This window comes from Gadus chalcogrammus, chromosome 18, assembly GCF_026213295.1.
Source record: "Gadus chalcogrammus isolate NIFS_2021 chromosome 18, NIFS_Gcha_1.0, whole genome shotgun sequence".
NCBI lineage: Eukaryota > Metazoa > Chordata > Actinopteri > Gadiformes > Gadidae > Gadus > Gadus chalcogrammus.
This window is the reverse complement of record NC_079429.1, coordinates 2,892,625-2,918,035: the sequence shown is the minus strand read 5'-3', so window position 1 is coordinate 2,918,035 and position 25,411 is coordinate 2,892,625. Positions and strand designations below refer to the sequence as shown.

General features: G+C 45.4%; 2 protein-coding genes and 1 long non-coding RNA gene across 3 annotated transcripts; 1 reads left to right on the top strand and 2 right to left on the bottom strand.

Annotated features, from left to right (window-relative positions):
• Window positions 1–240: 240 nt before the first annotated feature.
• Window positions 241–3,699, top strand: LOC130371565 (zinc finger protein Pegasus-like). Its single transcript, XM_056577393.1, has 3 exons — window positions 241–836; window positions 940–1,128; window positions 1,284–3,699. Exons 1-3 carry the CDS (start codon window positions 701–703, stop codon window positions 2,297–2,299), a joined length of 1,341 nt encoding a protein of 446 aa, XP_056433368.1. The 5' UTR covers window positions 241–700; the 3' UTR covers window positions 2,300–3,699.
• Window positions 3,700–5,310: 1,611 nt separating this feature from the next.
• LOC130371573 (uncharacterized) lies at window positions 5,311–7,256 on the bottom strand. Its single transcript, XR_008893206.1, has 3 exons — window positions 7,231–7,256; window positions 5,938–5,984; window positions 5,311–5,399 (listed from the first exon to the last, which is right to left on the bottom strand). It is a non-coding gene; the product is annotated as an uncharacterized LOC130371573 (long non-coding RNA).
• A 4,834-nt stretch (window positions 7,257–12,090) lies between these two features.
• On the bottom strand, window positions 12,091–25,103 carry LOC130371564 (NLR family CARD domain-containing protein 3-like). The gene is made up of 6 exons (XM_056577392.1): window positions 25,010–25,103; window positions 24,819–24,935; window positions 24,617–24,733; window positions 22,062–22,131; window positions 17,194–17,419; window positions 12,091–15,339 (listed from the first exon to the last, which is right to left on the bottom strand). The coding sequence occupies exons 1-6, from the start codon at window positions 25,075–25,077 to the stop codon at window positions 13,502–13,504; spliced, it is 2,436 nt and encodes an 811-aa protein (XP_056433367.1). The 5' UTR covers window positions 25,078–25,103; the 3' UTR covers window positions 12,091–13,501.
• Window positions 25,104–25,411: the final 308 nt, after the last annotated feature.

Here is a 25,411-nt window from a genome sequence, read left to right as displayed (position 1 = left end):
ACATATTGATAAATAGCAGATATAGCGCAGATAACGTTATGAATAAATAAACTGTATACATAACTTGAATAGTGTCTGTGGGAAATATATATATATATATATTTGAATATATATACCAATCCTTTGTTACACAGTGTCTATGTGATATAGCATATATACTTATTAACACAGATAATTGCATACATTTACAGCCTGTTCTGTTGTATGGAGTGTCTATGGGAAAAGCCAGGCAGGAATCCCGCTACGTTTGACCGGAAGCGACTATGTGTTTTCGGCCAAAGCTGAAAACCGGAAGCACTCTAGTTGGCTGTTGCTCTTGGCTAGCTCCTATTAGCCATTTCATGCAATCCTGGTTTAAGTTGTTATTTTTAAATAGCCACCGGAGTATTTTTAAGTTTATAGCTAATTTCACATTCGGAACTAGACTAGGGCGATATTAAATCTGTTAAACACGTAGATTGTGGTATTAACAGAGATCTAGCCACTCGGCTGGAGGTAACACATTAGCACGGACTACAATGTTAGCGGTGGTGTCTTGAGGCTTAGCATTAGACCCAGACTATAAAGGATGTTATACAGAAAGAGAGACTTCCAACACGTCTGTCTCCATCGGCAGGCAGTCTACTGCCCGTGCGCTGGTAGTCGTCGAGGTTGAAGTCGTACCACCCAGCACTGGTCTAGGACCACAGGAACAGTCACCATGGAGGACCTGAAGCCAGAGTCTGTGGACTTTGTGAAAGAGTTTCAGGAATATCTCACGCAACAAACCCAGCATGTCAACATGATCTCCGGCTCCGTCTGCGGGGAGAACAACCAGGGCGATTCGTTCCAGGCTGGTGAGGAACTGGGCAATCAATTGGAGATCTAAGACCAGACAAGTCTAGAAAACCACCCTATTTTGTCAACACATTCCTAATCGTTTGTGCGTGTGTTTTTCAGTTACCACAGCCAGTGACCAGGGCGGCCTGGACCCCCCGTCGGTGGAGGTCAGCCTGTCGCTGGATGATGGGGCGGAACTACAAATGGACGGATTGGAGAGGACTCCCGACGGGAAGTACAAGTGTAGCTACTGCAACTATGTCAACAAAGGCATGGCTCGTCTAATAGAGCACATCCGTATCCACACAGGTAATGTCCATGAACAAATCCATTGTCACTGTTTCAATACACCAGAAGGCTACACTTAAGGCCACACAATCGTTTAGTTCCTGCTTTGAAACCTTCCTGTGTTCATAGCGTTGTCCTAATTCCACACCCTTGCTTTCTTTTCCTCTCCCCCTCAGGAGAAAAGCCACATCGGTGTCAGCTGTGCCCCTTCGCCTCGGCCTATGAGCGCCACCTGGAGGCCCACATGCGCTCCCACACGGGGGAGAAGCCCTACAAGTGCGACCTCTGTGCCTTCTGCTGCAGCGACCGCAGCAACCTCTCCCACCACCGCCGCCGCCGCCACAAGCTGCTGCCCATGCGCGGCGTGCGCTCGCCCTTCACCAACAAGAGGATGCTCAGCGTCCTGCAGAAGAGGGCCACCTCCCTGGGCTTCGGCCGACGGTTGCTCGGCAACTACAGCGGTCCTCCGTCGCTGCTGGGGCCCCGGGCCGACTACTCTGGCGGTCTGGCGCACGACGCCACGCGGCCCCACCTGAGCATCGGCGTCAGCGGCGAGTACAAGACCACGCCCGTCGTCAAACCGCACGAGAGCGGCAGCAACGGCGGCGGCGGCGGCGGTAGTGGCGTCGGACGGGGCGCCAACGGCCTGCCCTCCGCCGACAGCCCCCTGGACCAGCTGTCCACGCTGGCCGGCCAGCTGGCCACCCTGCCCCAGCGGCCCCAGAGCCCCCGCTCCCTGGACCGGCTGTCCTGCGAGGACGACGTGAAGCCCATCCTCGTCCAGCAGGCGTCGGGCCCGCCGCTGGCCGTGGCCGTCAACGGCTCGCAGACGGCCCGCAGCCCCAAGGAGGAGGACTCCGACCCGGCCGGCTGCCGGGGCCACGGCCCGGGCAGCGGCGGGGGGGGGGAGGAGGGGGCGCGGGGCGGGTTCGACGACGGCGGCGGCGAGCGCGCGCTCCTCAGTCAGCCCGGCGTGGCAGCGGCCGCCCCCTCCGCCAGCCCGCCCCAGGATCCGGCGGCCTCGCACAAGTGCCAACACTGTGACATCCAGTTCTCGGATAACATCCTGTACACCATACACATGGGTTGCCACGGCTACGAGCACCCCTTCCAGTGCAACATCTGCGGCACCATGTGCAGGGACAAGTACGACTTTGCCTGCCACTACGCGCGCGGACATCACCACAAGTGACGGGGCGGGCTGGGGCCGGCGTTTGATCATGAGGAATCCTGTGCTAAAACCTTTTAACTTTCATCAATTGCCATTTGTTTCTTTTGTCAACGTCACACCATCTGTCGAATTGTATTGGCGGTTTTTGTGTCATTTTTGGTTTGCATTCGCCCTTTATAGATTTCTACCCTTATTTATTTTCAATGCGATTTGGATTGTCTCGTATGTCCAATTCTACGTTCTTCACACCAGAGCATAAGGGCTCATTTGTTGACGTGTCAACCTGTTGCTGTGGCAACTCCTACCAGAACTGATGTATTTAAAATGCGGTCTTCCAGCTCTATAGAGGAACAACTGTTCTCCTGTTGGATGTTTCGGAGAAGTCCTGTGACTCATTGTCCCAATGTTAGGGGCGAGCATGCTTGCTATCTTGATTTCCTTCATACCTCATTGTGCACCAAATTGTATGAGAAATCGTTTAAGTAGCAGAAGTAGCCAGAATTCCCCCCCCCCCCCCCACACACATTTTCATATTCACTGTAAATTATTCAAAGAAAAGAGCATTGTAGCATTGTGGTGCTTGGTTATTTCTTCTTTGTATGACTTATTTTTTATCTTGAAAGAAAAATGAGAAGGAAAAACAGATCTAGTGTTGTATACGTTGTGACATTTAATGAAAACGCTGATTTAATCGTTCTTCGTAATGTGTGAATGTGATGTGTTGTTGACAGGGTAACTGTTTTCTACTAACAAGTCTTGAGTGCAGTATTTGCATCATAGAATAAACCGAGGCCAAACTATGAAGCCATTTTTGTCTCAATTGTGGATTATGTCAGCACTTTAATTTTCCAATTTTGGATTTTCATTGAAGATGGACACAATATAAATGACATCTTGAAATATTCATTTAGAATATCGCTCAGTCCAACATTGAACCCAAAGCATTTGGTACTGTAAAATTGACATTTGTGCGTATTAAACATATAGGGACTGTTATGGCGCGTTCGCACCAAAAGTGACGGGGCGTCGCGACTTCCATACAAGGTCAACGTATGCCCACTAGAGGGCAGGAGAGACGTTGACTATTATACTACAAGCAGAATCAACAGCAGCCATTAGGAGCCCAGTCAGGGGCCCCTGAAGGAGCAGTGAGGGGGGGGGGGGGATGAGAATGAGGGCGTGGCCCGCTGCTCTGGGCTATAATATCTACTGGACATGACTGCAGTGTGGAGGTCCGGCCAGCAGGGGCAGCACTGAGGAGGCCTCAGTCCTGTTTGCTCTGGAAGAATGGCAGAACGTCACTCACTGGTGTCTCACTGGTGTCTTACTGGTGTTGAATCCATCCTCACTGATGGTGCGCCCTCACATAACTTGAACAACAAAGGATTAGATAAGTTAAACACTGATGAAGGGGTGAATGGAGACCCACTGTTGTGTGTGTGCTAATATCCTCCCTCCACACTGATGAAGGGGTGAATGGAGACTCCACTGTTTTGTGGGAGGAAGACTTGGGGGATTTCAACTGAACTAACGGGAAGAATCATCTGAACACACAAGAACGTTCAGTTGATGCACTGAGTTGTTTATTAACGTTATGCTTGATGAACAATTACAAATCATAAACAGGCATCTTTAATAACTGAACATGTGACTTGTTGTTCCCAACAGAACACAAATAACCGATCTTCTGTTTAAAGTAATTTACAACATTGTTACCCTTACCCATAGAACCCTTATCATCATTTATGAATATGTTGTTAAATCTGCTTTAAATCACGTTCCATGTCAGGCATGGCAAAATAGAAACTGATTTTAGATCCCTTTAATACGATGTTGAAAATATATAAAATATTGTAGTAAGATAACATACCGTAAATCTTTGTGTAACCTGCTTAACCCAAAGGAAAATCTTCCTTTCATGGTTTGTCATGCTGAACCTTTCAGAAGCCCTATAAAACGCAGCATTTGGAGCACAGTGGAGTATTTAAATCAAACACTTGTTGTACTTCCACTGAACGGGTTGACCCCTCAGAGCACCAACAGCTGCTGCTCAACAACCCGATGCACTACAGGTACGTCCATGGGTCCACAGGTATTCAAACGTCCCCCTAACAGCTGGTCCTCAACAACGTCAGGACTGTGAGGACCCCCCAGACCCAAGCGGCCCCCTCTAATCTGACGCTCAGCAGCCCAGCTGAACACAGAGAGGGCTGAGAGATGAACCACGAGAGACACTGATGTTACCTGCTGCTTACCACCTGCACACAGACCTGCTGTGTGTTTACATTCATGAACGATGTGTGTGTGTGTGTATCTGTATGACTGTGTACATGTCTGTGCATGTGTGTGTGTGTGTGTGTGTGTGTGTGTGTGTGTGTTTTTACGTGTGTGTTTATAGATTACTGAACGATGTATGGATGCGTTTATCTTTGTGTACATGTGTGTGTGTGTGCATATAGATTCATAAACAATGTGTGTGTGCGGGTGTTTGTGTGTTTAAGAAATGCATCGCTCTTCTCCAGACTCTTCTGCAGAGCTAATTCAAATGGCCGGCAGAATGGGCGGTGACAGTCCAGGACACAGAGACACTGAGTCACCAGGTCCAAAAAAGCTAAACCCAGGGAGGAGGTCCTCCTGGGTGAAGGTGGCCTGGAAGGTGCCGAAGTGTGTCAGTGTGTCTGAGGACCCTCCTACACCTGGGGACACACTGTAGAAGGACAGAGTGCCAGCGGGCCGGTCCAGATACACTCCTACTCTGGTAGTGTAAATGGGGCCGGAACGTAGGACTTTAAGAACACCGTTGTGACGGGCGTAGCAACCATTAGGAAAACAACTAAGACACCAGGACTTGGTACTCTGTCCAAGCGTGCCGTCACGACTCGCTCCTCTCCTGGTGATTCCTCTGTATGCCACTCCTATATCAACCCGTCCTTTCCACTCCACCTCCCAGTAACAGCGGCCAGGCAGAGCCTCTCTACCCAACACCTGGAGCCAGTGGTCAAATCTGTCTGGGTGATCCGGATACACTGGTCCTCTTCAACCCGCGTCGCCTTTCTGTTGTCCTCAGACAGAGAGAGTCGTCTGCTGGCTGTGTTGGGGTCCAGGGTGAGTTCACAGGCATCTGACGGAAGAAACAGACATGATTAGGCTGCTAAATTATTATTAATTATCATCATCATCATCCTCTTCATGGTTATTTTAATAAACAGCATCACCCGCTCTAGTTGAAATATAAGGCAAAATGCATGCATCATTCAAAACATGTGATTATGATTATTATGTCCTATGTCTAATGTAATACCCTGAATTATAACAAAATAATAATAATTATTATAAAAGCACCAAGACAATAGTATAATTTATTAGTTGAATATAATATATTCAATATATTCAATTTACTTTTTGAACATAAAATAGACTGTAGAATGTAATTATGATTAATAGTTTCCTGATTATTATGGTGTTATGTCTAATGTTGTACAATCATCAGTCATGATATAATCACAGTAATTATGTACATTTTAACATACTAAGATGCATGATTTGAACCATCATCTTCATTCCCAGAAGGATCTGAATGAACGGACGTCACCTCCTGCTGTGTGGATGGACAATCTCAATATTAAGTGTGTGTTGTGATGAATCAAACAGACACTTACACTTCTTTAGAGCTGGTTTCAGCCTGCACACTCCACCGTGCTCCACACTGGGGGGGAAACACAGGGAGTGCAGCATGTTGAAACAGTCCCCTCATCTGCTGTCTCATCACTTTCTACACAACATGAGTTACAGCGGCCTTTATAAACCCCTTCCTCTAGCAGTGGGTTGAATCCTTGTAGGAGACTTTGTCTCTTTATACGTTTCTCTTGTCCGTTCTGTTGTTAGGATATGTGAGATCTGTTGGTAGATGCTTTTGTGTTCCAATATCTATACTATCCGTACTTACTAGCCTAAGTTTGAGTACGTAGGGCGTTCCGATAAAGATTGGGCGAAAATAAGTGTACTGAAAGGACCCGGATGTTGTACTCAAAACGGTCAAATCGCGAAGCGTGTGGCGATGTACACTTTTCGTACTCAACGGCAGCCATCTTAGCTACGTAGCGGAAGAGGGCAGGGCCAGGCTGAGCCAACGTCTGCGCATTTTCCACGTAGCCTAAATTAATAGAGTCATTTATAGTCTTTTATAGCTGCTAGGCGTAAAGAGTTCACCGTTCCAAGCGGGATGTTTATTGGTCAGTGCACCACAGAGTATTCGATTTGGAACAACACTGGCATCTGAAAATTAGCGCACTTAGTGAGTGCGGATAGTGTACTTCGTTTAAGTGTACTGATGGAAGTATGGATATTGGAACACGGCACCGTACTTGCTCCGGTGACGGTAGTAAGCCTAGCCTTTAATCATCTGCTCGTTCCATTCGCTTCTTCTGATAGCTTGTAACCAAAGACGTCTCCCGTTTGCCTTAAATGGTGTGCGAGTTGATGGTATCCTGTAAAACTTCTGCGTTTTGTTAGTCTTTGTGCAACCAACCGCACAACAAGACATGATTGCGGCTCTGGTCGCTCTCGTCTCTTCTGCATGACATGCTCGTAGAGCGGGGAGTGACGTAGACTTATGATCCCTCGGAGTCCTCGGTCGCTAAGCGACGTCAACGTCTTTGGCGTGTCTTGTAAAAAGACACACTGTGTACATTTATTTTGCCATATGCTAAGACGTGTCCCAACCATTGTTGGGAACGGCAGTTACCGTTCCTGAACGGCAGATGCGGTTCCTGAACGGCATATGCCATGGTATGTCAGTGGTTGTGGTGGCACTTACCGTTCCTAAACGGCATATACCATTCCTGAACGGCATATGCCGTGGTACGTCAATGGTCGCACATGCCACAGGCCAATAAACAATCTTGGCGTCTCTTACTTCTTTGTCCCTGAGTGGTGAGCTGTCCTCTCCATACCTGAGAGTGTCCAGTCTCCAGCGTGATCCTCCAGTCCAGCAGAGAGCAGCGCACTCCTGAGTCTACTGGGTGATTGTAGCTCAGGTCCAGCTCTCTCAGATAGGAGGGGTTGGAGCACAGAGCGGATAGGCCAGAGAAGCACAGCCTTCCTGTGTGACCAGGCAGCCAGACACAACCTACACCACACCACACACACACACACACACACACACACCACACACACACACACACCACACCACCACACACACACACACAACACACCACACACACATTTATTTATTCTATCTGGATGAATAAAGTTAAATGATACTTTATCGATACTTTATTGAAACACAGCAGTAGTGCTCCATCTGAAATCAGGAAGAGGAAGTGGGTTTTCAAGGGGACCACAGCCTACAAATGAGTTATGATGCTGAACCTGTCAGGGATTTTAGTCACGCGTCGTCTGTTCTTTTAGATCACAGCCACCTAGTCCTGGATTCTTCTCTACATTATTAAACAATACCCAAAGACACATTTAACCCTAACCCTGACCTGAGAGTTTCCAGTGTACAGTGTGGGCTCCCCAGTCCCGCAGAGAGCAGCTTCACCTCCTGAATCCTGCAGATCATTGGCACACAGGTCCAGCTCTCTCAGACGAGAGGAGTTGGAGGCTGATAACTGAGGCCAGAGCTTCACAGCATCTCTCTGACAGCTGACAGCCCATTCAGCCTTCACACAAAATAAACAAAAGATGTTAGAACGTGATTAAGTGTTTTATTCAACTTTCTAATTTGTTTTGCAATGATTATAGATTAATCTTCATGTTAGTTATATATTAGGTGGAAAATGTTGATACTACAATAATACAATAACGATGGTCTGGTATTTCTTTTTTGTGATCATTTTTTATTTTATGATTTTACACACAGATAGACAATAGAAAACAATTTTGACCCAAACACAATACGACACATAACACCAATAAGGCATAACCAAATAAACAACATTTGACATTAATAGTTACACGTACACAAATGAAACCACACATTCACAGCACTCACTCCCACCCCCCCCCCCCCCCCCCCCCCACACACACAGACACAGAAATTTGGGATAACAGATGTAAAGAAGTAGAAGAAGGAAAACAAATCATGGCTACTCCCCAAACATACTAACAATAAAGGATGACCACAAGTTGATGTTTTTAGCTTGCGCGCCATGCATGCTGGCCACAGATTTCTCTAACTTAGCCAGATCTATAGATATAGAATCTATAGATGTTCTGTATTTCTATTACTTTTATAGTAGTATGTATATTGTGTTGTGTGTATTGTAAGACATGTTATAAGTGTGCCTACGGATCTGTTTTTTATGTTATTATAACGGCTATATTTAATAGTTTTATTTTGTTCTGTATTTCTACATATTAAATTATGTTGTTCTGTATTTCCATGTTGCAAAGATCTCATGGCATGAAAATGTCACATTCTGAGGTTCTCTAACAGTTCCCCTAGCATACCTATGCTCCCCCAGTAGCTAGAAATTTCGTTGGGTGTAAAGCGAGCACTAGGCATTCTGCTCCGCCTTTGAAAAAACAAAGTACAGACGCGCGGTTTGGAATATTCCCCGTGTGTCCTCATAAGGGGAGATCCCACCTCCCCCTTCTCTGCCTTGCCAGCCCAGAGAATTTGGCCCGCCAATGAGACAATGAGCTACGACCGTGCGAGCGCCACGTGTGTGTGTGTGTGTGTGTGTGTGTGTGTGTGTGTGATTACACACACTGTAACACAAGTGTTGCACACTTCTTTGTTATTTGGATAACCGTTCTAAAGGACCTTTGGCTTTGACTCCCTGAAGTACATGAACCATGACATGGAGGAGAAAGGGATTGTTTTAAAAGTCTTCTGATATTGAACCTTGTGATGTAACTGATGCACATTGAGTAAAACTGACCTGAGAGTTTCCAGTGTACAGTGTGGACTCCCCAGTTCAGCAGAGAGCAGCTTCACTCCTGAATCCTTCAGATCATTGTTACTCAGGTCCAGCTCTCTCACACGAGAGGAGTTGGAGCTGAGAACTGAGGCCAGAGCTTCACAGCATCTCTCTGACAGCTGACAGTCATTCAGCCTTCACACACAAACAGAACATGTTAGTAACTGAGATTTAAAGTGCTTAAAAGATCCAACAAGTTCACAGGAGAAACATGGTGTAGCTAACGAACAGCACAGGGCCGCCATGGGGCAGCACTGGAGGGGAGTACGTCCAGTTATGCTAGCGCCTCGGCTCTCCTTACTGCTATCAGTGATCAGGGAAGTGCGCTACAGGAGATGACTGAACATTCAAACTCCCTTCAGCAGTCGCCTGATGGCCTTGTAGGGATCCTGAACTCTGTGTGAACAGAGTCAGACCTAACGAAGCGGAGGACTGCGAAGCAAAGTAGGGCCTTCAACTATCTCTAGTATTCCTTTTTTAAGGCTACAATTCCATAATTCAACCTTTCATCAAATTGCTTAAGCGCATTTGAAAAAGCCTAAAACACTAAGGGCACTTGCCATTCCCGTCTTCAGACACTTTTACCAGGCTTCAAAATCAAGGACGACTATGAAACCCATCTGAGGTTTTGCAACTCATCATATTCAATTGTTTTATGTTACTCTGTATTCCTACATATTCAATTGTTTTATGTTCTTTATTCCTACACATTCAATCGTTTTATGTTGCTCTGTATTCCTACACATTCAATCGTTTTATGTTGTTCTGTATTCATAAGATTTAAATCGCTTCATGTTATATATCTCTACATATTCAATCGTTTTATGTTCTGTATCTCTATATTCAATCGTATAATGTTGCTTGGTATTCATCCATATTGTTCTGTATTTCTACATCTTAAATTGTTTAACTTTGTTCTGTACTTTATGTCTTCAATTGAAATTCTGAAGATAAAATATATATTAAAGAATATATGTAAAAAACGATAACATAACAAATACCTTATACAGTCATGGCAACAAAAAATATAAATTGTCGAGTTCTTCCTATGAAAACCATACATTTAGTTTATTCAAACCGATAACCTTTGATTGATGCAAATACTGAGACTTCATTTCTTAACTACCACTGTCCTGTTAACAGGGGATTGTGGGAAGGCACTATTATTATATTTTGTGAGTATAATTGGAAAGTTGCAATGGAAAATTTGGGATACTTTTCATTTTTGCATCCCACATAAACAAGGTGTAATGTGTCAAATTGTACCACTCGGATACATGTGGTCATCAAAGATACTGAGTTATTAGCTGATATAGTTTTTTGACGTCATTTAGGAGTGATTCTCAAACCAGGGGGCAGTAGGTAAAGTCTTCTGATATTGAACCTTGTGGTGTAACTGATGCACATTGAGTAAAACTGACCTGAGAGTTTCCAGTGTACAGTGTGGACTCCCCAGTCCAGTAGAGAGCAGCTTCACTCCTGAATCCTGCAGATCATTTTTACTCAGGTCCAGCTCTCTCAGACGAGAGGAGTTGGAGCTGAGAACTGAGGCCAGAGCTTCACAGCATCTCTCTGACAGATCACAGCCATTCAGCCTTAACACACAATAAACAGAACATGTTAGCAACTGAGATTAAAAGTGCTTAAAAGATCCAAAAAGTTCACAGGAGAAACATGGTGTAGCTAAAGAACAGCACAGGGGGCCAACGCTGGAGGGGAGTACGTCCAGTGATGCTAGCGCCTCGGCTCTACTCGCTGCTATCAGGGATCAGGGAAGTGAGCTCAAGGAGATTACTGTGAACATTCAAACTCCCTTCAGCAGTCTGCTGAAGAACTGAGACCAGAGCTTTACAGCAACTCTTTGACAGATGACAGCAATTCAGCCTTCACACAAAAAAAAAAATGTTGGGAACCATGATTAAATGTTTTATTGACTTTTCTGATAGTTTAACAAATGATCACACATCAGATCTTTAAATGTTAGTTATATATTAGTTGAAAAATGTTGATACTAACAACAATACTAATTAATGCTGCAAGCAGCATTTTACGGGTGCCAGGCCTAAAGCCGACCAATAAGACCCAGTCAGACCATTAAGACCCTAACAGACAATTAAGACCCTGACGCAGACCATGACGACCTGGTCAGACCATTAAGTCTGCAACTATGTTAATTGATATAATTCCCCGAATCGCCTGATCTAGGTGCAATTTGGAGAGGCTGCATTTTCAGTTAATTGTTTTACCGCTCCCTATAGCCCGATGTCGAACAAGTTGGGGGTGTTCCTCTTGACCCATGTTCCTTTGACTGCACCAAGTTTTATGATGATTGGTTTAAGTTAGCCTTGCCTTTTGGCATTAAGTTAATTTTTGGATGATTTTGAGCATCTGGCGGCCATGATGTTATGTCAATCAACTTTATTTTACCTAAACAGTTGGAGCTTTGGTCCCCAACATCCACTAATTTGGTCCCGCTCCAATCAAACATTCCGTCTATGAACTGTGGTGATTTTAGTCACAGGCCACGCCCATTTCGATTCCACACCCTAATTGGAAATATGTTGAGTCTGTTTTATTCAGAATTTGATTTTGAACAACTTTTGTATGGGATTCAAGATCATAGCAGTCCATTTTAATGTTGATATAAGCATTTAAGTCTTTATGTGTTTTAAACCACACCCTTTTGAGAAGTCAATGGCTCCTGGGTGCTTCAATCTTTATTGTACAGACTTTGCTTTATGTCAGAATGAAGACATTGGTCCATAGATGATATGGGCTAAAGCAGGGGTTTCAAATTGGGTGAATGTGAGTCTCCCCTTAGAGTAGGTAAGGACAGCCGAGCTCCCCCCCCCCCCTCCAACAAAAAAAAATCCCATCCACCTGACCTAACACACGCCTCTTCAGTTATTGCCATCTTTTGTGTGTTCCAGGCAATGATGACTTTCAATAACTAATCAAAGGTAAATATTTTTTAATAGGTATTGTATTTGAAGAAATTTTATTGCCACAACTTTTTTAAAAGTGCATTCATAAACGATTCTTTGCAAAAGCAAATAATTTCCAACTTCATGCAGGCCTAAATGAGGCTACTTTTATCAATCAACAGTAGGCCTATCCACAAGTCAATAAAACAAAGCTACCGACGACACCCGACGGCTGAAATCGGCGCTGTGTGTCTGGGCCTTAAGGGCACTTTTGAAGGAGATGGATCGAAAAAAATCAGCACAATGGACAGCTCTCTGATCAATGAACGACAACGGAATGTTATGAGATCGAACAGAATCACATATTTTCATCAAATTTGTTAACGATTTCAGCCACATAAATCCTCAGATTTAAACAACTTACAATATGTCCCACCACCTGCAGCCTGATCTATATTTGTTTTTAATAAGGGTCAGTGCGGGAAACCCACACTCACATAAATAGGTGGAGGTGAAGGGGATTAGGACTTTCATAGCCTTTGTGGAGATCTGGGGGAACTCGCTCTCCACAGAAAACCAGAAACGCATTCAGGATCATATTTCCTACGATTTTTGCTGGGTCCCGTCTCCTCCCTTAATGCTGACTTCTGGTGATTTGGGACAATCAATAGAGCTTCATACAGATGTGTATTTTTGCTTTGCGTGTTGCGTGTCTCGCCTCCCCTGTGGCTCTTTGGCGCCCCCCAGGGGATGCGCGCCTCACCTGTTCAAAACTGCTGGGCTAAAGGTTTGTCTATGTCTAAAAACCTAGGATCCTTAGGGAACTGAGTGTTTTTAACAAAGTTCAAGATATTCATAAATGTATCAAAATAAAGTCATAGGTTCTTGAGTTATATTTGTTCTGCATGGGGATATGCTTGTGTTAACAAAGTTTCATGACTTTTCGTCGAAGCGGTTATGAGATATGTTTGTTCAAAGTTTGCATTTTTGGACTGTTGCTATGGCGCCACCTTTAGGCCAATCAGTGTATTATTTGCTCTCTTTCAAACTTGAGTCAGCCTCTAAAGCCAAAGTAAGTTTCATAAAAAGCGTGCGAGTGGTTTAGGCTGTGTAAGTAAAACATGGCGGAATAATAATAATAATGAAACTATGAATTACAATAGGTTGCCGTCGCACTTTGTGCTTGGCACCCTTTTAACAGTTGTTTTGTCATCATAATATTACTTTTATATTAGTATGTATATTGTTTTGTGTGTATCGTAAAACATAATATAAGTGTGCCTACAGATACGTTTTAGAGGTTATTTGAACTTTAATAGTCTAGTATTATGTATATTTTGTTGTGCGTATTGTAATACATGTTATGAGTGAACCTACAGAGATGTTTTGGAGGCTTTGACCAATGGCAGCAGCCCCAGTAGAGCCTCGTCAAAAGCAGAGTATTTCTTCAGGTAAAACACGTCCAGCTCCTCTTCTGATGTCAGTACGATGAAGACCAGAGCTGACCACTGAGCAGAGGAGAGAGATTCTCTGGAGATACTTCCTAATGTCAGGTACTGTTGGATCTCCTCCACTAGAGAACGGTCGTTCAGCTCATTCAGACAGTGGAACAGATTGATGCTTCCCTCTTGAGAGAGATCTCCACCTATCTTCTGCTTGATGTAATGGACGATTTGGGTATTGCTCCGTGACCCTCTTCCTGTCAGTCCCGGCAGGACTTTTTTAATTTGATTGCCCAGTAATGTATTTGCTCCTGGTCCCAGAAGACCTTGTAGCAGCATCTGATTGGTCTCTAGAGAGAGGCCCAGGAGGAAGCGGAGAAACAAGTCCAGGTGTCCGTTCTCACTCTGTAAGGTCTTGTTCACAGCACTCTTGTAGAGGAGGAGTTCCTCTTCCCTGGAGGTTGGCTGTTCTTCTGAGATCAGATTGACACCAGTGTTGATGTAGCACAGAAAGACATAAAGGGCAGCCAGAAACTCCTGGATGCTCAGATGGACAAAGCAGAACACCCTATCCTGGTACAGCCCACACTCCTCTTTAAAGATCTGGGTGAACACTCCTGAGTACACCGAGGCTGCTCTGATATCGATGCCACACTCTGCCAAGTCTGCCTCGTAGAAAATCAGCTGACCTTTCTCCAGCTGGTTAAAAGCCAGTTTCCCCAGAGAAACAATGATCTCCCTGCTCTCCGAACTCCAGTGTGGATCAGTTTTAGTTCTCCCATGATACTTCCTGTCCCCCTGTATGGACTGAACCCTCAGGAAGTGGCTGTACATCTGAGTCACGGTCCTGGGCACCTCTTCTCCTCTCTGGGATGTTTTGAAGAAGTCCTCCAGAACTGTAGCAGTGATCCAACAGAAGACTGGGATGTGACACATGATGTGGAGGCTTCGAGATTTCTTGATGTGAGAGATGATATTGCTTGCCAGTGTCCCCTCTCTGAATCTCTTCCTGAAGTACTCCTCCTTCTGTGCGTCATTGAACCCTCTCACCTCTGTCACCATGTCAACACACTCAGCAGGGATCTGATTGGCTGCCGCAGGGCGTGTGGTTATCCAGATGTGAGCAGAGGGAAGCAGGACTCCCCTGATGATGTTTGTCAGCAGCACGTCGACTGAGGTCGGCTCTGTGATATCAGTCCAGATCGGGTTGTTCTGGAAGTCCAGAGTAAGTCGACACTCATCCAGACCATCCAAGATGAAGACTACTTGGTCATGGTCGTATCTGTAGATTCCTGATTCTTTGGTTTCAACAGAAAACTGATGCAGAAGTTCCACTAAGCTAAACTCTTTCCCTTTCAGTAAATTCAGCTCTCTGAAAGTGAGGAGAAATGTGAAGTCTATGTCTCGGTTGGCTTTGCCTTCAGCCCAGTCCAGAGTGAACTTGTGTGTTAAGACGGTTTTACCAATGCCAGCCACTCCGGTTGTCATTATTGTTCTGATTGGTTTATCTTGTCCAGGTAAGGGTTTAAATATGTCTTCACATCTAATTGGTGTTTCCTCATAGGCTGGCTTCCTGGAAGCCTTTTCAATCAGTCTGACCTCATGTTCCTTGTTGACCTCTCCACTGCCTCTCTCTGTGATCAAGAGCTCTGTGTAGATCTCATTCAGAGGTCTTTGCTCTCCTGCTTTTGCGATTCCCTCAAGCACACACTGGAACTTCTTCTTCAGATGAGACTTGAGTTTATGTTGGTACTGGGCAGCAACAGCTCCTAAATCACAAACCAGAAGACGCATGCTATACATATGTCCAAACAATAGGACTGGTGTAATGAAGTAAGTATTCTAAATCCTACTTCATATGGATCTTATAACTTTGTTAGCAGTGCTATCATTTTTGAGTATCAGCTAGTGGTGCAACGGTTCACGGGTTACCCGTGATCCGTATGGATCAACCCTCACGGTTCGGGACGAAATTGATCCGCGGATCGGCTAATAAAAAATAGAGTTGTGCGTTCACTTGATCAGCGCTTGTTGAAAGGACAATTCCGGTATTAACAACATCATCAAGTATTGTAGCGAAATTCAGTTTCTGTTGTGTTTTATTTGGCGTTCCCTAAATCCCATTGAAACGGTAACCGGAACCGGAACCGGACATGTTTATGTTTGGTTGTAGTCTTTTCGCTCGGTTCTCCGTATCAACAGTAGGGCTAGAACCGAGCGAAAAGACTACAACCAACCCCTTTGCAATGAGCAATGAGTCTTCCATCCGAAATCAATGGATTTACAAAATGCCAAATAAAACACGACAGAAACTGTATTTCGCTACGATACTTGATGAAAAAAAAAGATGAGGATGTCTGCATTGCCTGGAGAGAGTGTAGACTCTAAACTCTCCCCAGGCAATGCAGACATCCTGAATTGTAAATCCAGGGTTAGGGATTATTTACTATCCATGTTAAAAAGAAGAAGGAATAATGCCTCAGATTGCAATTTTTTTAAATATTGACTATGCTTACAGGGAAACTTCACCAATTACCATTAAGCTTTGTATCGTTAGAAACACACTCATATTTTTGAATGGTCGTGCAGCATTCCCTTATTTTCTGGAGAGACTGGAGGGATCCGTATCGATCTCCAACACTTCCTGTTTAAGATGACGCAATATGACGATTTTTGCGTAGAAGTAAATAGGAGGTGTAAGAGGGGAGGATTCTCGTAAGACTACAAGCACCCACTGACGCTACAGACCTATTAGAGCAGTGCCAGTGGGTGGGACTTCACCAGCAGAAACTAACATCCACAGCCTCTGAAAGAGGCTGTTGATAAAACTGAAGTACAATGGCGGAAGGTACTGGATCTGATATAGAAGATGGGGATTTTGAAGATCTGATGCTCGAATCAGATGTTCGTGGCTACCTTTACGAGCCGCAATATAGCGACGAGCAGCTGAGGCTGATAGAGGAACGGGAGGCGGAGATCTAGATCAGCGGGAGTGGCCAGCGAAGCTGTGCATCGTGGTGCATGGTGGGTGTTATTGTCTTCAATCCACAAGCGCCAAAAAGTCACTTTCTGCCTTTTCTCGGTCAAGACGGCACCAAATTAGAATTTTATTTTATTATTCGACTACATATAGGACCCAATTTTAATACATATTCATGCCTCCACCGGTGAAATGCTCCTTTAAAGGAAGCAGGATTATTACCTAATTTTTCACTTTATTAAGTTTTTACACATTTTAAGATTTTATTTAAAGTCACATTTGTCTTATTATCTTATTGTTGTTGATCCGAAAATAATCCGACCCGTGACTCAAAAGCCGTGACACGATCCGAACCGTGAGTTTTGTGATCCGTTGCACCCCTAGTATCAGCAGAAAGTGACTTCCTAACCTGATATAACAAGATAGTAGTGCATCTCTTCCACTGAGTAATTCTGACATTGATCTGCAGTATAATGTTTAACATACTTTAACCTAATACCCCCACCCTACATATCTGGATCAAACCATTCAATTTGATACCCCTACAATAACCGTACATGTATGGATCAATCAATTTAACCTGATGGCCCACAATAACCCTACATATTTGGATCAAACCATTTAACCTATATGAGTATCTTACCACTCCACAGCATGTCGGCCAGTTCCTCCTGGTTCATCTCCATCAGGCAGAGCTTTGTGATGTCTACCACTCCCTCTATGGCGCGCCTCCTCTGCTCCTCATTCTTACCATCCTCCTCCTCCTCTTCCCTCCGACTCTCTGAGCATTGTGGGTAATCAGAGAAGAGATCCCTCCAGAGCTTCTTCAGCTCCTTGTCTAGAAAAGTATGTGCGTTCTCCTCAGCCCTCTGTAACAGAACAAACATCAAGGAGAACTTTACTTTGAACTAACTGAGGACATCAGAAGCATCTGTCCTAGATTAACGTCTCGCTGGTCTAAAGAGGGAAGCCTGGAGACTATTAGCACCACAAGAGATGCTGTCAATGCTCACATAAAGCGGGGGCACCGCTAGAGATTGCGGACCCTATGAAAGAATATAATGGGCCTCCAACCTAGCCATCCCACCAGCCTGGAAAACCCATTTGACCACCCATAGATTGATAGACTGGTAGCTCTAGTGTAGCCTAGTGCTAAACATATGGAGTTGGTTCAGCTCAGGAGGTAGACAAGTTGTCTTGTAACCGAAAGGTTGCTAGTTCGATCCCCAGCTCCCCAGAGTGTTGATGTGTCCCTGAGCAAGGTACTTAACCCTAACCGCTCCTGACGAGCTGGCTGTCGCCTTGCATGGTTGACTCTGCCGTTAATGTGTATTAACCGACGTAAGTCCCTTTGGATAAAAGCATCTGCTAAATGCCGCAATTGAAATGACCCAATACATTGATGTATGAATGTCAGAGGTACATGAGTGGCATCTCTCATTATTGTTCTTTCTTGCAAAAAGGCTTTCTTTAGAAATTCATTGACATTCAATGCCGTTTTACATTTTTTTCAATATGTTCCCAAAGTTTGTCAGGCACCTTTTCACCACTAGAGGTCAGTATTCACAGATCTACCCTGGCTGCATAGTAGTTAAGTAGAAGGAAATGAGGTTAGGCCTTGCTGCTGCATTAAAGGCACCCAGTGCAACTTTCGAGGCTTAAAAATAAACATTCAATTTCTAGTCTTTTTTACACGTAGTAAGTTTCAATAACTCCATACCATTACATACAGACATTTAAGCAGCAAAGATGAGACGTCGTTGTGTGGTGAGAACTGATAGAAAATCGATAACAACAACAATGCCGCCATTTTCTTTATTTTTCGTAACCTACAATAAATAAAGCTGTCACGACACAGAACGGGAATCAATAGCAGATCAAAAAAGGGTTTATTTCCATACAGTCCAGCGGGCAAATCAGATTCCAGGTACATGCAGGGTTCGTAAACGGGCAGGCAGGCAGACAGATACTGACGGACAGCTACAGGCAAGAGATCCAAAAACTGATAGCCAGAAGGCTTAATCCAAACAGGCAGGGTTCAAAACTGGGAAGACCAGAAACTATAGTCTCTCTTTAAAGAGCTTCACGCTAGTCGCACTCACGTGGCAGTCGGGTAGCAAACAGTACCTAACGTGACGATCTGACAAAGTGAGCAGAAAGGGCAGCGTTTAAATACTCCACCAATCAATGCAAAATGAGGGACAGGTGGACAGAGAAAATGGAGGGCACAAACAAAAGGCAGGAAGTCGCCCAAATAAGGACATGGGTGTCACCCCGGACGCATGACCAACACATGGCTCCAAACATAAACAAAGTCCAGAATTATCACACTCCAACAGGTAGGGGAGACAAAAACAACAGTCCATGCGAGAATCCTGACAGTACCCCCTCCTCTACCAACGCCTCCTGGCGTTGACCGTGGTGGGAGCAGGATGCTGACGGTGAAAGTCTTTGATGAGCGAGGGGTCAACAATGTTCCGGGCAGGGACCCAGCTCCTCTCCTCGGGGCCGTAGCCCTCCCAGTCCACCAGGTACTGGTGGCCCCGACCCCGACGGCGGACGTCGAGCAGGCGGCGAACTGTGTAAACCTCAGACCCATCAACGAGTCTGGGGGGTGGTGGGGGTTTGGGGCCGGAGTTGGGACCCGGACGGCAACACTGGAAGGGCTTGACACGGGACACATGGAAGGTGGGGTGGATGCGGCGGAGGGCATGAGGGAGGTTCAAGCGAACCGCAGAGGGATTGACCACCTGGGAGATGGTGTAGGGGCCGATGAAGCGTGGATTCAATTTTGGGGAAGTCACCTTCAGAGGAAGGTCACGCGTGGAAAGCCACACCCGCTGCCCCTGGGTGTAGTGGGGAGCCTTGATGCGGCGACGGTCTGCCTGACTCTTCATTCTGGTCTGTGAGCGAAGAATGGCGGCCCGGGTTCGCCTCCACGTTCTGCGACAGCGTCGGATGAATGTCTGTGCTGAGGGAACCCCAACTCCTCCTCCTGGGTCGGGAACAATGGAGGCTGGTAGCCGAGGCAGCACTGGAACGGTGACAGACCAGTTGACGCAGATGGCAGGGCCGGCCGAGGACGATGGGAGCAGTTGGTGAGTCTAACATATGGAACACTAGGTTCTCTTGATGATTGCCAGAAATGAGTAGACTCACCGGGGCGTGACATGGGTTATCTGGGAGAACCTTGCTCCGGTTAGTGCTCTTGCCTCCAGAGGCGTTCTCAGCTGGGCTGGGACGAGGTGTAGCTCAGAGACCAGGGAGGTGTCCATGAAATTACCATCAGCTCCCGAGTCAATAAGAGCAGACACGAGGTGGGAATGAGCTCCTGTAATGAGCGTGGCAGGGACAAGGGTACGGATGGTAGAAGAGGGATGAAGAGGAGTGACGCTACCAGTAATCCCCCTCTACGGGTGAGCGTTGCCTTTTGCCGGGCATTGGGCGGGAGTAATGGCCCGGTTTACCACAATACATGCAAGAATTGGTGTCCCTTTCTCTGTCTCTCGGCTGGGGACAGATGGGTACGGTCCACTTGCATGGGCTCTGGTAGGCTGGGGTAAGCTGGCGCTGGCAGGAACGGGAGAGGGGCCTCCGAGGCGGGTGACCTCGGAGGAGGGCGGAGCTCACGCTCCCCGGCGCGCTGCTTCAGGCGTTTGTCCACTCGGATGGCGAGCTCAACGAGGTCATCAAAGGTGGAAGGCAGCTCACGGGTGGCGACCTCATCCTTGATGGCCTCAGAGAGTCCATAGAGGAAGGCATCATACTGGGCATCTGGATTCCAGCCACTGGTGGTGGCGAGGGTGCGGAAGTCTATTGCATAGTCAGAAGCAGACCTCTTGCCTTGACGGATCTGCAACATCACTCGGGCGGCCTCTCTCCCGTGCACCGAGCGATCAAAGACCTTCTTCATCTCACCTATGAATGCCTGATAGCTGAGACAGACTGGGGAGTTGGAGTCCCAAACCGCAGTTCCCCACTCTCTTGCACGGCCCGCCAAGAGGGTAATGACATAAGCAACCCGGGACTGATCCGACGGAAAGGTGGCGGGCTGCAGCTGGAACACCAGCGAACATTGTGAAAGGAACGATCTGCAGGTTCCAGGTTCCCCGGCATAAAGTGCAGGAGCTGGCAGACGGGGCTCTCGGAACAGGTTACCAGATGGACCGGGTGGGTCGGGCGGTGTCGGCAGTTGAGGCTGGGGTGGCCGCACCAGGGCCAGTTGGACCTGCTGCAGCTGGGCCGCCAAGTCTGTGATGCTGGTTGCGATGGCCCCCAGAGAACCTTCAACTGTCTGAAACTGGGCTTGATGTCGACCGAGAAGCGCTCCTTGCCTCTCCAGCACAGCCTTCACCTGATCCAGATCTGCTGATTCCATCTTGGTCAGATCGTACTGTCACGACACAGAACGGGAATCAATAGCAGATCAAAAAAGGGTTTATTTCCATACAGTCCAGCGGGCAAATCAGATTCCAGGTACATGCAGGGTTCGTAAACGGGCAGGCAGGCAGACAGATACTGACGGACAGCTACAGGCAAGAGATCCAAAAACTGATAGCCAGAAGGCTTAATCCAAACAGGCAGGGTTCAAAACTGGGAAGACCAGAAACTATAGTCTCTCTTTAAAGAGCTTCACGCTAGTCGCACTCACGTGGCAGTCGGGTAGCAAACAGTACCTAACGTGACGATCTGACAAAGTGAGCAGAAAGGGCAGCGTTTAAATACTCCACCAATCAATGCAAAATGAGGGACAGGTGGACAGAGAAAATGGAGGGCACAAACAAAAGGCAGGAAGTCGCCCAAATAAGGACATGGGTGTCACCCCGGACGCATGACCAACACATGGCTCCAAACATAAACAAAGTCCAGAATTATCACACTCCAACAGGTAGGGGGAGACAAAAACAACAGTCCATGCGAGAATCCTGACAAAAGCAGGCTTCCAGTCAATGGAAAAATGGCTTCTCCCCACCGGCGATTGTTGTTGTTTACGATTTTCTATCAGTTCTCACCACACAACGACGTCTCATCTTTGCTCCTTGAATGTCGATATGTAATGGTATGGAGTTATTGAAACTTACTACGTGTAAAAAAGACTAGAAATTGAATGTTTATTTTTCATTGAATGTTTACATAAAGTTGCACTGGGTGCCTTTAAACAATCCTCTTTTCATTGATTCATATATAAGTGATATAGATATAGATACATAGATATATATAAATTAATTTCATGTTTGATGAAGTATTTATTTAATTGGTATAAGATTCTATGATTCACTAGGTAGCTCAGTGTTAATGGGCACCAAACTAAGGTGAATAAATAAAAACCGTTCTCTGTATAAACTGGGTGACCAACTGTTGGTCCTTTTCCTCCCTCTCAGCTTTCTGTTTCTGATCCCCTGACTTCTTCCTCAACGACGACATGTCAAACTACTGACTAGTCTGTTCTCCGTCTGTTCTTAGGTCACCGCTGAGAGACCTGAAGTCAAATGTCTTGTTTCATTTACACACCTTGATCAACTCTGTTTGATTCTGCAGTACAGATTGAGCACTGGAAACCTTTGACCTCTCCTGGGATCGCCTGTGGAGAGAACGTACACACACACACACACACACACACACACACACACACACCACACACACACACACACACACACACACACACACACACACACCACACACACACACACACACTTTATTATATCTGGATGAGAATACCTCATACTAAAGTAAAAAGGTCAATAAAGTATTCCTTCATTATGAAGGACAAGTAAAAGCTTCATGATTATATTTAGATCACAGCCCTGCTCATCACCATGTCTACACTAATGGTAACTCCTCAGAGTTACATAACATATAACAAATAACATCCATAACATACAGACAGTGACCCCTAACCCTAAATCTAACATCGGCTGGCCAGCGCTCTGTCAACTATAACAACCTGTTAACTCATACCAGATTAGCTGTTAACAAGACAGCAAAAAAACAACAACTCCCCTTCAAACTGCCAAAGAATTTAAATCCTCCTGAAATCCTCTAAAGTTCTGTTCCTCCTCTGGCCTCTCATCCTCCCATCTGTGGTCCACTGACAAGGTGACCACAGCCTACAAATGAATAATGATGCTGAATCCGTCAGGGATCTTAGACACATGTCGTCCGTTATTTTAGATCACAGCCCACCTAGTCCTTCAACCTCCCTACATATTAAACAAACCCAAAGACACAAATATTTCCTGAATGGTCAATAAAACTACTGGTTTGTTTAAATTTCACTTCATGAGGTTTTCTAACATTAATATGAGTTCCCCTATGGTCCCCCGGTAACTAGAAATGGCGTTAGGTGTAAAACGAGCACTAGGTATCCTGCTCTGCCTTTGATAAAGCAAGGCTCAGACGCGCTGATTTGAAATTTTCCCTGTATGTCGTCACATGTCGCCAATGAGACAATGAGCTATGACCGTGCGGGCGCCACATGTGTGTGTGTGTGTGTGTGTCATTACCAGTGTTGGGAAGGTTACTTTTCAAATGTATCAAGCTACAGAATACAGAATACATGCCCAAAAATGTAACATGTAACGTATTCCGTTTCATCACTCAATCTGAGTATTGTATTCTGAATACTTGCATTACTTCCACATTGAATTGCATTGTATAAGTGTAGGAATGCGGAATCAAATCCTGCTAACTAAACAGGCCTATTCTGGTTTGTTCTTCTGTTCGAACTGGCTGAATGTGTTAGGCCCAAGTCTCCCTGAAAGTTAACTATTTTATATAATTTGCTGTAGTGGAACAAAGACTATAAGGGTATGTTCATGCAAAAGACATTTGCTATTACATCTAACATTTATTTCACTGAGCTAAGTGCATAGGTGTTGCCTATGACAGACAGACAGACAGACAGACAGACAGACAGACAGACAGACAGACAGACAGACAGACAGACAGACAGACAGACAGACAGACAGACAGACAGACAGACAGACAGACAGACAGACAGACAGACAGACAGACAGACAGACAGACAGACAGACAGACAGACAGACAGACAGACAGACAGACAGACAGACAGACAGACAGACACAGAGAGAGAGAGAGAGAATCGTTCAATCATCTGCATTTTTATGTGTTTTCCAGCATACGTTTTATGTGGGTGTCTGTCCAAACCGCGACATGGAGGAGAAAGGGAATGTTGCCCATGATGTCAAGAGACAATCACGGGCAACAATCCCTTTCTCCTCCATGTGGCGGTTCAGTCTACTTCAGATTGATGTGGAAGTGGAAGAACCAATAATAATATCGTCTGGAGGCAACACAGCTTTTGGCCGTGATAATATATATTATGTGATATAGATATCTATGCATAACATGATATTATTTAGATATAGAGCTCCAGGTTTCCTGCCGGAGCACCCGGAGTGTTCTACAATATTAACAGAACACAGCCAAAGGCTGTGTGCGCCTCGCCATTGCGATACATCCACTGTAAACAGAGCGCATGGTACCGTGGCCGCAAGATCCTCAGGACCACCCCCACCCTCCACCTTGACCCGCCTCTAAAAAATGGCACGTTTGTGGAAAGCTCATTGTGGGACAGGCTCGTAGTGGCTGTAATTCTGCACCATGGCTGAATTTATTGAACGTCATTAAGTACTGTATTAGAGGCCTACTAACAGCTATATAAAAGCATTCATAAGGTAGCATGCCATGTGATCTTTAAGGTCAGGAGGTTGACCCTTAGACCAGTCACTCTTTATGGAGACACAGCTAGGTCCAGGGGAGTCTTCTCTCTCTTGCTGGACTCTTCTAGAAAAATATGAACTAGTTTTTGGGATTTTTCCTAGTAATCTTTGACAAATCCTTACCCTTCCTTTCTGGAGGGGCGTGAATCTTTAAAGGTCAAAGGAATTCCCATAGACGCGTCACTCTTCATGGAGACACAGCTGGGTCCAGGGAGTCTGCTCTCTCCTGCTGCACTCTTCTACAATAACAAGAATCATATCTATGTATGGGTTTATGGGTATTTGACAGATGCTGTAGTTTTATAATCTTTGACAAATCATCACCTCTTCTCAATAGACTGATTTCCATCTTTAAAGTTATGAGGATAGTCCATAGAGATGTCACTCTTCATGGAGACACAGCTGGGTCCAGGGGAGTCTGTTCTCTCCTGCAGCACTCTTCTACAAAAACAAGAATCAGGATATATGGTCAGGATCAGGATATTTGATAGATGCTGTAGTTTTATAATCTTTGACAAATCATCACCTCTTCTCAATAGACTGATTTCCATCTTTAAAGTTCCGAGGATTATCCATAGACCAGTCACTCTTCATGGAGACACAGCTGGGTCCAGGGGAGTCTGCTCTCTCCTGCTGCACTCTTCTACAAAAACAAGAATCAGGATTTATGGGTATTTGATAGATGCTGTAGTTTTATAATCTTTGACAAATCATCACCTCTTCTCAATAGACTGATTTCCATCTTTAAAGTTATGAGGATAGTCCATAGAGATGTCACTCTTCATGGAGACACAGCTGGGTCCAGGGGAGTCTGTTCTTCCTGCAGCACTCTTCTACAAAAACAAGAATCAGGATATATGGTCAGGATCAGGATATTTGATAGATGCTGTAGTTTTATAATCTTTGACAAATCATCACCTCTTCTCAATAGACTGATTTCCATCTTTAAAGTTCCGAGGATTATCCATAGACCAGTCACTCTTCATGGAGACACAGCTGGGTCCAGGGGAGTCTGCTCTCTCCTGCTGGACTCTTCTACAAAACAAGAATCAGGATTTATGGGTATTTGATAGATGCTGTAGTTTTATAATCTTTGACAAATCATCACCCCTTCTCAAA

Coding starts and splice junctions, on each gene's coding strand:
- LOC130371564 (XM_056577392.1), bottom strand. CDS start 25,077: ATGAAGAGTGACATCTCTATGGACTATCCTCATAACTTTAAAGATGGA. Junction 17,420..22,061: donor ATCAAACAGAGTTGATCAAG/GTGTGTAAATGA, acceptor GTTCTGTTACAG/AGGGCTGAGGAGAACGCACA. Junction 15,340..17,193: donor GGCCGACATGCTGTGGAGTG/GTAAGATACTCA, acceptor TTTGTGATTTAG/GAGCTGTTGCTGCCCAGTAC.
- LOC130371565 (XM_056577393.1), top strand. CDS start 701: ATGGAGGACCTGAAGCCAGAGTCTGTGGACTTTGTGAAAGAGTTTCAG. Junction 837..939: donor GGGCGATTCGTTCCAGGCTG/GTGAGGAACTGG, acceptor TGTGTTTTTCAG/TTACCACAGCCAGTGACCAG. Junction 1,129..1,283: donor GCACATCCGTATCCACACAG/GTAATGTCCATG, acceptor TCTCCCCCTCAG/GAGAAAAGCCACATCGGTGT.